At 35.9% G+C, this 12421-nt stretch overlaps 1 protein-coding gene across 1 annotated transcript in view; it reads right to left on the reverse strand.

The window, feature by feature from the left end:
• Nucleotides 1-12421, reverse strand: part of LOC134661163 (epithelial discoidin domain-containing receptor 1-like) — a 165902-nt gene that overhangs the window by 19676 nt on the left and 133805 nt on the right. The window contains exon 13 of the mRNA XM_063517119.1: nt 467-634. Within this exon, the coding sequence (XP_063373189.1) occupies nt 467-634 (168 nt within the window). The remainder of the gene's footprint in view (nt 1-466; nt 635-12421) is intronic.

Here is a 12421-nt window from a genome sequence, read left to right on the forward strand (position 1 = left end):
TATCTCTCACTAAAACGAGCTATTTATTGAAAATAAATATCGGCCATGAACATGTCGGGTCATGCTCAATTTAGGGTTTCGTATTTACCGATCTGTCGGATTAGGCTAAACGGGATGTTTTAGTAAGTATCCCAGCAAAAACATAAACCCCCTAAAGAATTGAGATCTATCTGTGTCAAGTTTTAGTTCACTTGGGCTGTAAATTAAAGTTCAGAATATTTGCTTTTTACATTTATTTATTTACAACATTACTGTTATCTAATTTTGTCTCACCGATAAATTGTAATCGAGCTCGAAAATAACAATGAGATACCTATGTTTTAAATTATATAATCAGTCATAAAAATTAGGCACGAGATGACTCTATAGTTCTTTGTGTTCAAAATGTCAAGAGATTCCGTTTCCTACACCTCAATGGAATTCGCAAAGCTCGAAGCCGAACTTATAAAAGAAAAAGGGTACTTACACTCCCATACGGGCCCTCGCCGAGGAAGGTGACTGGTCGCATGCGCCCCCGCGGGAAGTCCAGCAGGGGCGCCACTCCGTTTGGGGGCTCCGCTTCCGGCAGTTTTATGGAGGTGAAGAGCCCTGGCGCTGGCCGCTCGCGCCGGCAGGTACGCTCCTCGGGATACGTCTGGGGACAAACAAAGTTATTAGGTGTGTCTAGATCTGGCAAAAGCGCCACGACTGCGCCATTCGAGGGATTATCGGGTAGTCTGTTCGGAAAGAGAAGAGTTGTGGAATGTTTTGGGCCACATACATTCCATGACTCTTCTCTTTTCGCACAGACTCTACGATGTTGTAGCGCGCGTGCAGTGTAGATAACTCCTTTGCATGTTGTGTACAATTAATATAGACGCAAAAAAAGAAATAATTAATGTTTACAATGTCCTGTTATCTTCATGACAAAAGACATTCAAGAGACATTAGGATGAAAGTAAGACGGGGATCAACTCTACGGGTTGAAAAATATATAGGTACGCTACCAATTGTTTCGTTTTTTTTATTGTTTAATCAAACGTCTAGCAACTTAAATAATGAGTCTGCAAACCGTACGGTATGTTACTAATCACTACATAGTATAAAACAAAGTCTCTCTTCTCGCTGTCTTTCTGTCCCTATCAGTCCCTTGTATGCTTAGATCTTTAAAACTTCGAAACGGATTTTGATGCGGGTTTTTAACTAGATATAGTGATTCAAGAAGAAGGTTTATGTACAATTTGTTTACCCGTGCGAAGCCGGGGCGGGTCGCTAGTTTTAAATATAGAACGTCTAATCGAACACAACTTCATGCAAAAGGGGCTTTAGTTAAGTTTTTTATTATAAATAATTTATTACCACTCTTTACGAGCATGGGCAAACTATTCATACAAGAAAATATGCTGCATTTTCTTCTATTTCCACTCTTTCATTTACTTTACTAATTTTACAAATGGTTTGCCTGACTATATTGCCGTTTTAGTTACAGTTACAGTTAGCTACTAGCACTTGTAGGTATATAGAAACAACAATATAGTTTGGCAAAAAATATTCTCTCGTAATTAATTATCGTCTGTTTTTCCCTAAACAAAAACCGTAGACGGTATATTACTAGTATTATAACGTATCTGTTGTGCTTCAGTCAATTAGCGTCCGACGAAACCCAAGTTATTATCAGCCGAGCGCCACATTGATCAGTTTTTGTTACACCATTACACCCGTTAATAATCCCCGGTAGTACAGTCACCATAAAAAGTTCTCTAATAGCTTAACAAAACGGTATAATAAAATGTATCTGTATGTAGAACAATTAAACTCAGCAAATACTTTAGACCACAAACTGTAGAGATATATATATATCTCTATTTTGAATATAATCCGCTACTATTGATGCCGACTGTACAGTAAATTACAACGTACTCCAAGCGGAAAAGATTTAGTAGTATGAGCAGATTTTTTCAATAACTAGGCGTATACTACCTCACCCCTGATTGAACGTTTATCCTTTAATCATACATGCAACATTAATTCTTATATTATTATAAATTTATAAACTCTTAACAGATTAGACAAAATTCTTTGAAATATTTTTTTTGGCGTAGTGTATATAAGTTTTTTAGTCATAAAACTTTGACTGTTTATAAGTTAAAAGTTTTCGTTGAATTTAAATACTGCTTAGCTTTTATTACTGACTTTCTTATGCACAATCATCTCTGTTTTACTTAGATCTTCTACGCTACCTTTAGTCCGGATTATCAGACCAGAATTAAGTAAAATATAGTTTGTTTTTCAATAAAAACGACTTGTCTTAAAATAGGGATCAGCTCACTGAGCCAATGTAGAAACAGATACCGTTATTTGATAATTTACCTGCTGCGATATATTATACCCGACTGTACGTTCATTTTGAGTCAGTAAGTAACACAGGTTTCGTACTTAATTGCTACTCCCCTCTCCCAAGCTTGTGCGCGCATAATTTATACTACACATGAATTATTGCGATATTTACATTATAATATATACGGCTTTGCTGCAATTATAATAACAATAAGTCATCGCAATGTACGACGCAATAAAAGTCTTATGTACTTTTGTACCTACGAGTACGGGTGTTTTTTGGAATCTGTTAATTTAGGGGTCTTGCCAAGCCAAGTATAGGTACATTATTAACTGAAAGGATTTATTTCAACACCTTTTCACGTTAAATTTATAGATCTAATCGGGATAGGTGAGATTACGCCTTTATTACGCTACAAAAAGTACCCATAATTTCTTCTGCGGAATTATTTCTAATTAAAACAAAAACAAATAAGTATAGGTACAGTCAGCAAAACTATTACATAAAATTTGTTGATCTAAACTTTTGTAACATTTTCCAAATCTAATTTCGATTCAATATGAACATAGTTATACTACAATACTATAGACACAAAATAAATATGCAGCTACTACAATGTGAAATGATCAGACCGTCGTGTCTCAGCTATTATTTCCTTTTACGAAAATAAACAGTATGATATCTCTGTTATTTTTGTCCCGTCCTGTAAAAAAGTCCCTTATCCGTAAGATCTTTGACTCGAGAGAAGCAGATTTAAAAACCCTTTGTAAACTTTCATCCCTTTGTATTATTCACATAGCTGCGACAGAGTGAACCTCGCTGTAGTTTGCCAGGGGATTTAGCGAGTTAGGCGTGGTGTGTTCGCGTTGCGAGCACGTTGCACAACATATCTACACTATATTATGAATAGGACTACTCCTAATCCATAAAATTTGGTCAATTTTATTACTTTTAAATTTTAGTTCGAATAAAAATATTATTTACCTTTAGCAACGTTTCGTCGAAAGTTTTATTAAATCTTTATTTCGTACAACATTCAAGCGGCCCGCCCTGGTTTCGCACGGGTTACATAAAACCTTAACAAATTATACACTTAAACCTTCCTCAAGAATCATTGAAAGGTGAAAACGGCATGAAATTCAGTTCAGTAGTTTTGAGTTTATCGCGAACATACATACATACAGATAGATAGACGCGGCGGGGACTTTTTTTTAAGAGGTAGTGATGCAGCGTGGGGGATATAATATAATTTCCATGACGTGACATTTTACTGTGATGTTCCTCAGAAATACCTAGTTTTTACATAATTGATCGAGAAAATATCCTTTTAGTTGCAAGACGAAGCCGATTGAAAAGGTCCCTAATAGCGGAATGCGAAAGAAGGCACTGGGGCGTTATTCCTACCGGTTACTGAGTGCATTCGAGTCGCACGACATGTCGGACTAAAGCAAATGTGTCCTAAAAATTCGCAATTACTTACGTAATCCAAGAGTGCTTGACTTAGTCTGAGCATACGACTCGCTTACGCTTGGTCAGCGATTGGAACAACACACCAGGAGTCGGCTTTTCATTCGCTAGCCTTTGAGTACAAATTCTATAAATCTTCTCCCAATACCGCGCATTAGCTCCGTGGTATTAATGTTGGTTTGACATGTCTGAGCGGTTAGTTATTTTAATTAAATAGCAGATTGCATGCTTGGTGGCGCAACGCCCTTAGTTATTAATGTTTACCGGCTGGGCTGGTCGGGCGCGGTCAATATTGAACTAAACCATGACATCATATTAAAATAATTACAGTTCAGGCTTTCGATAATATATTATATCATGTAATTTATCATATGTTAAAATTGCCGTTTAATTTTGATACTGGCAGTGAATCTAATAGCCGGTACACTCCAATACTTAATTATGAATGGGTGCTCTAAAACGTTTCGTTTATTTGTTAATATAGCTTCTGCCCGTGACTTTTATCTGCGTGGAATAATAATGATGATCTATAAAAACTACCATGTCCTTTCCCGGGTCTCAAACTAGCTCAATATTAGAGTTTTAATCTTAAGATACGACTTTGACAAACGTTGCTCACGCTGATTAATGCACGCGAAGTGCACGGGTGTCGTGTCATTAGGCATCGAGATGCAATGTAGGTAATCATATGTAAAACCATAGAGAAAAAAATACATAGATTGTACACTCCATACATCAGTTTTAGTACCAAAAAGACTATTAGCATCTAGCATCGAGTAGCGAAACTATCAGTACTGCTACTTGACAATAGATGTAGCACCGACCGGAAAGTCTTATGTCATTGTCAAGTAGCAGTAATGATAGTTCCGCTACTCGATGCTAGATGTAGACACTGAAATTAATAGTCTAACTGATGTATGGAGTGAGCACTCTTGTCTTACTATATTTCTCTATGGTAAAACATACCTTTAACACATTGTTGAATCAGAATACCACCCTGGCGGTGGACACATTTGTGAGTTCGTATACATAATGCTACTAGTTGCATACATGCTTCTAAGCTTTTGAGTGAGGTATCGGAGGGAAGTCAAGTACATCATCATCTTCCTGGCGTTGTCCCGGCATTTTGCCACGGCTCATGGGAGCCTGGGGTCCGCTTGGCAACTAATCCCAGGAATTGGCGTGGGCACTAGTTTTTACGAAAGCGACTGCCATCTGACCTTCCAACCCAGAGGGTAAACTAGGCCCTTATTGAGATTCCTCACGATGTTTTCCTTCACCGAAAAGCGACTGTTAAATATCAAATGATATTTCGTACATAAGTTCCGAAAAACACATTGGTACGAGCCGGGGTTTGAACCCGCGACCTCCGGATTGCAAGTCGCACGCTCTTACCGCTAGGCCACCAGCGCTTTTTAGGGAAGTCAAGTACATAAACGCTATAATTAGGTGTTTGAGCTACTCAGCAAAACTCTGCATTTCGCAAAACTTAAAAAGTAATAATGTTGATTGTGAATAGGTACGATAATTCTTACGAGTAGGTACAATAAATAAGTAATTCACAGAAAGATAGTTCGCACTGCATATCGTAATTATCGTATATTATTTGTTACGTTTTGCTAGCCGATGAAACGAATAAAATAAGTAGAGCTTAACCTATATTTCACACGGCTACCTTGGTAGTGAAAAGCAATACAGCCGACAATCCTCTTGTTAGTAAAGCCGGCACTTTGGGCAAATAGTGAGGGTTTTAATAATTATAGAAATGATCCATTAGCCCGGGGCGAGCGTGTAAGCCATACGAAGCCGCTGTAAAACATTAACAAACACCGGGTACAAGTCGCCTTACTCATTTTAGCGTCCTTTACTCATTTATCATTTTGAAACCGTCCACATAATACCCCTAATGAGTAAAATCCGAGCATACCTTAGGCGGTAGGTACCATTAATATTACAACCCCGGCCCCTTTCTGCTTGAATTCTGTAGTCGCGCGGCTCCAGGATAGTTTGAATATTGAATGGGTTGGCGATTTCAATGCCACTTTTATGTGTAACGGCGAATGATTAAGGAGCGTGTTGCGAAACAGATTTTCACTGAATAAAAGTGATTGGTAGTGAGTTACTATAATATATAAGTAGTCAAAGTAAATGTGTGTTTGGGGTAAGTAGTAGACTCATTGCTTGATGGACACGTTATGTTATGTGTCTGTCTGTTTGACATTTAGTAGGTAGATCCATTATATGATGTTCTAGAAAAAAAGAAATATATATGTATATATATTATTTCTCCAATGCGATGATAACGAATGTCAATAAAGCATCAACTTTTCTCTAAAACGTTAAAGTGATATTTAATTATACATTTTCACCCTCTCTCCCTCGCTTTCGCCCACATTGCAACCCACTTAAGAATAGTTTTTTTTATTATTGTTATTTATTGTTTCTCACTTTGTATTTTTATTTTCTAGTAAGTAATATAATGTACGAAAACTAATATAGGTATACATAGGTAGGTACTAAGAATGTTTTTTTGTATTGCGGTATTTTCAAGGGAACGCGTCTTATTTTACCTAAGTAAGTATTCTAAAGTTTTGTAAGAGTGAGTTGGTATGACTATTTTTTGCGTCATTAAGTAGTCCATAATTAATTCTGACCTAAAGATGTTTATGGATCCTTGATAGCGATATATTTGGGTTGATATCAACTTCACACAAGTTTGTTTACACACGTGCAACATAAAAGTGGCCGCGTGTCACATCCCTACTTATATAATATACCTACTTACAGATGGAAAGTGGGGTGTTGCTGGGCATGTGACATATTCACGCGGCACCAGGGGGTACTTACAGCAGGTAGCGTTGCGGCTACGCGTTGCCGCGTGTTACTTGTAATGGAGTGCCCGAGCCGCGCCGCGCCGCGAGCCTGGCAGCCGGGCGAGAGGGGGTGGGATAAGTGCGCTAAAGCGATGCATAAAACATAAACACCGCGCCGATGAAATTCTTTTTCGCTATGCCAGGTGTACTCGCATGTATCTAATCCGATCAATCGAATACTCAGCCGCGCTCTTTTATTAAATAGTCTTGTTTTGGCGTGCAGTAGTACGCACACATTGTGTTATTCTTAGATGCTAAAAATACTTCTCATACCTTGCTCACTCATACTAGCTCATTCCTTGGGTCTGTATTTTATCGTTAAATCAATTTTATGCTTGGAAGTCTAAGACTTTTGAGAAGATCATCGGTGACGTAGACAAGTGAGTTAAAGATACATTTTTAAACATAACAATACGTAACACATTTCCAAATATCAAAAACATGATATCTATCTAAATTGTAAAAGTAAATCCAAAATAATATGTTCAGAAATTGTGGGTTAGTCAGTCGTTAGACATTTTGTCTAAAAGTCTTCTAGAAATCGATTTTCGCTCATGTCATCTTGGATATGGGTATATTTGGTATGGTTATAATAGAGGATATTCACCAAAATATTCATTGTCACTTGGTATGTATTTTGGAATAATCCATTCAGTTGTTTTCAATCTAGAGCAGTTCAAAAACAACTCTGCATTGTGACATTTTTGAACGTTTTCTTATAATTTGTTAGACTGAGTAGCGAAAATGTTATACATAGTAATCATAGTACATAGATATGTTATATATTTGTAATTTACTTACAATTTGGAGCCAGCCTCATGGGCACCCTACCGCAGGGGACAGACTTGGGGGACCTTCCATAGGTGGGTATTTTTTCTATATTTGTTTAATTTTTAAGTAGTTTTTTTTTAAATTTTAGTTTAGTTTTAATTTTTTTAGTTTATAGATAGTTTTAATGTTTTTTTGTATATAGGTATTAATTATTTCTGTGTTAAAAAACACAGTTAATTTTGAAAGAATGAAAGTACATTTAGGTATTTAACGCCACAACATAGTAGGTACATAAAAAAGAAGGGCATGCCAACATAAAAAAATATGATTCTCTTTAAAGTCGGTTTACGGACGAAAATTTTGCGTCATAACGTCATAAGAAAACATTGATGAAAAATTGCATACTTTTGTACATTACCATGGAGATGTCCACAACGTTACCATGGATATCTGTACACAACGTGGCACTTTTTCGTGCATGCTACCGGTGTTCATCGATTTATAAAACGTTATCACGTCAAAAAACATTTTGTTGCATTTTTTGCATTTTGCATTTTGCTGTTGCTCACAAAGTCCATTCATTTGATATCCTACATGGTATGTTTCAAAGAAAAAAATTGTTTTCTATGTACCGTCGACTTTATGACGTCACAGTTACTAGCTCCACTATTTTCGTGTTTGTCATCTCATATATTTGAATTCGGGACATCATATTGTATGCATTGATACTACAATTATACTATAGGTACCCATATCCGAGATGACTTGAACGGAAAATAACCTAAAATCTGATTTGCCATCCTACTACTTAGGTGTGCATATACACGATAGAGATGCCTTTAAGCCTGTAGCTTGATTTCGATAGTATGATAAGAGTTCAATAAATATTGTTTTTTCATTGTAAATTAAATATGCTAGTGTCCAGTAGAATTGACACATGAGACAATCATGTTCTCGCTTGATTATATTGTTTAATTTAATTTTAGTTTTGGACACTTGGAGACCATATACATCTCTAAGTAATTATTTATTTTATTTTTAATGATTCTGACACTTGGAGACCTTTACATCCCTAAGTATTTATTCATTTTATTATTTTTATTTTATTGTACATACTTATATTTTTAATGATTCGGACACTTAGAGACCTTTACATCTCTAAGTCAATTTAGGCTAGTAATTATGTGAAGCTATACCGTCTTTTATGTAACATGCGAGCACAAAATGCTGTGTCTCACAGCTAAGTGTTATCACTATTTTAATATTAATATAGGCCGGTAGCTTGAACATGTCATGCTCGCTTAAAAGTCTTTGCTTACGGTGGCGTCGTTGATCGGGTCGCCACTTTCCCGAATGAAGGTTGAGGGAGGCGATGGCTGAGATACGCGTCGTACTCGTGAACGGGTGCTGTTTGTGGAGACGGGTCTGTTTAAGCTAACACGAATATATTTAGTAACTTTATTTTTTAATTTAATTGCAGTGAGACGCCTCATTCGGTTCTCGTATGTTTTTTTTTCTCGTAATGTGTTAATCATACAGGATTGTGACTCTTGGAGACCCTATACATCTCTAAGGATAATTTGATAAACTATGTTATTTTTTAGTTCTGACACTTAGAGACATTTACACCTCTAAATAAGTTTAGATTTTTTTTCCATGTATCTGTTTTGTTTTTATTTTAATATTATTATTATAGTTTTTTTATGTAATTCGACATTAAGAGACCTTATACATCTCTAAGTAATTGTATTACGTTAGTTTGATTTGGTAGTTGTAGTTGTATTTAATAATTGTTGATGTATAATTATTATTATTTTGCTTTTATGTAAATTCAATGTTGACGTGTAAAAGTGCCCTTGTGGCCTATTTGCTGAATAAATGTTGAAGTTGAAGAAGTTGAAGTTGAAGTTGCAATAACGTCATTAATTACCCACTGTAAAATGAAAACTAAGTAACAATTAGACTTAGGTAACTGTAGGCCTTTGAGTATTTAATTAATGTAATATGTAAGTTAAGTACTACATTGTTATGCAGCTCAATTAAAATATTTCTCCAATCTCTTGAAACAACAGTACGTATACTGCAGCAATTTGATTTCCTTATGGCTCATTAATTTTAAACAAAGTTCAATGTTAAAGTTAAGGGTTCGCTAGGTTTCAAGTTAAAATTACAAATCCCGTTCTCCCGGTGAAAATTCTCATTATCTAAGTTGGTATTTGCCTCAAAGGGTATCATTTAGTGCACTCTCATTTTGCTCGACCCCAACAATGGTTGCTAAAGTATTTCATTTTGTGACTTTCCCAGCTACCATTTTGGATGAAAATGCTAATGTAAAAGTTGCTTTATATGATATAGGTTTTTTAATACCTATCCAAATGATTACTGTAATATCTAAGCGTTGGTGGCCGTGCGACTTTCAATGCGGAGCCCGCGGGTTCGAACGGTCTCGTACTCAAGAATTTTTCGGAACTTAGGTACGTACAAAATATCACTTGATATTTACCAGAAAAACACCGTAAAGAATCCTGCATACATCTGCGAAGAAATTCATAGGTACCTATTAATGAACAAGGACTATAGCCCCACCCTCGTGCAAAAGAGGAGGCCTGTGCCCAACAAGTATGATGAAGTATTATATTATTGTTAAAAATATATTTTTAGTAAATGGTATTTAGAAAGACGGCTATTTCGGAGCTAAACAAATTGTAGTCAAAACAAACACACAAAAAAAAACTGTTCTCTAAAAATGAACAATAATATCCAAAGGAAAACAAAGGGAAATTGCCATGAAATGGTTTGTATGTAATAATAGGACTGCGTCTATTTGCTACTGAATATTTTATACGGCGAGTGAACCAGCGGTTAAGTTATCGCTGCAGTGTGCAGCTGCAGATGTATGGCGCCCAACTTACACTTACATTAACAATACCAGGTATTTACATCTGTACAATTTATTATTCAGTATTGTAAATACATATCTTCGTGTAAAACTTGCTTATATTTTAAGAACGGAACATTTAGGTATGTATGTGTATATTGGCACTATTGACATATATTTGTTACGTTTCCAGTAGCAAGGGGTTGGCAAACTTATGAGAAGAAGAGCTAACGGCAGTAGAAATCAACAGTTGTAGGAGTCTAGAAATACCACTACCTACAGCTCGTTTAAAAATAAACTTAAAAAAAAAAAAAAACTAGTGGCTGAGGCCTATTACTCGTTGAACGCCTATTTTCGAGCACCAGACTACATATGTGACATTAAATTGATTTTTATAACTTATAGCAACTTTACTGGTTAGTTAACCAAATTACTTTCAAATAATGCATATTGTGATATATTTTAAGTAGGTACTTACCTGACGTGTAAAATTATGTTTTTATCAATAAAGAATTGAATTGAATTGAATTGAATATAGTATTAAGACTTTACATGTAAAAATATTTTATCAATAAATGATCGTATCGTATCTCATAGAGCTGCAAATGTGGTTTTCAGTTGTCTAAGAACTGTAAGGGCTAATTTATTGGGTAACCTTCCCTTTGGGATCCCTGGTACCCATAGAAAAAAAAAACAATACCTAGTCACTCTTCGTATTATTTTTTATTGGTTATATGTATATATTATTATTACTGATAAAATAGTATCTCCTGTTACAGACCACAATTTGTATAATTGTATTCTTAAGTAACAGTTTCACCCATTACTGCTCTCTCCTCGGAACCTCGCGGGCGATATATTGTCTGAAAATGCCAACATATGATAACAAACACCCCCGTTATTACGCCGCACACTAGGCTGTAATTATGAATTAAGCACTGGTCTCAGGTGCTCTCGTGAAAAAGCATTAATTAAGTTCGCGCGGGATTTTTAAACAAGTCGTGTAGTATTCGCAATTAGCTTCGTTACATCATTTGGCGTCTAAGTGCTCTCACTGCTGATATAGGACTAGCAGACAACTTCACATTCTTGCTCAGAAGATTAAGGTTAAATAACTCCGGGCTGTAATTACTATTGCTTAAGGTGACAGTCCATTTCCAACCGCAGCTGCACTACTGTTCATTTTACTATGGAAATTGACAGTAACAGCGACGCGTTCAGTACCAGTAGTGCAGCTGCGGTCAGAAATGGAATCTTACCCTTACTGACAAAAAGTGAGGTTGGTTAGACGTAGCCTAGCTTCCATACATTTATTTTTGGTAAGGTCAAACTAAGTACATATAAATTTTACAATTTAAAATGCACGAATGGTATGGGTATCCCATACCATCTATCGTCACCTTTGCTAGCATAGCTATTGCAGTTTCTTACAGTTTTTCGAATTACATTGGGCCCCTGGGTGTAAGTGGGAGACAGTGTGCCGTACCAAATGCCCTCACACTGGTCGTTATTGGATCCTCTACGATCCCTCAGAGTCCGTGCGCAGACCATAGATACAAATGAGATCTAAAGATCCTGAACAAAATATGCGTAAATTAATAACACATTTTGGTTCACATGGACATATATAATAGTAGTTTATGCAACAGTGATATAATAAGGGTTCTTAAAATTCAAGGGTCGAAGTTACAAAACGAGACGTAGTCGAGTTTTGTAATAAAAGACCCTTGAATTTTAAGAACCAATTATGAGCTGTTGCATACATTACTTTTTCTATGACAGCTGCAGCAAAAAAAAAAAAAAAGAGTTATTATTGTAAATGAAAACATACCTCTTTCAATCAAGATGATCGGAACTTGTATCTTTAAAAAAAATAAAGCAGTTGTATTATACTCATAAGATGACTGCTAGCAGTCATCTTATGAGCCTATAGACAAAGCATTCAAATGACATTGCTTTAGATATCACTGTCAGTCATTTAATTGACACATTTAAGTGCTGGAGTAGAAAAACAAAATATTCTATTGGTAGGTACAATGTAATAACGTAGTTTTTTTAATATTTTGACTAAGTGTTCAAGCTTCTCTGTAGAGTGTATTTTATGACTAAAAATAG

This window comes from Cydia amplana, chromosome Z, assembly GCF_948474715.1.
Source record: "Cydia amplana chromosome Z, ilCydAmpl1.1, whole genome shotgun sequence".
Taxonomy (NCBI): Eukaryota; Metazoa; Arthropoda; class Insecta; order Lepidoptera; family Tortricidae; genus Cydia; species Cydia amplana.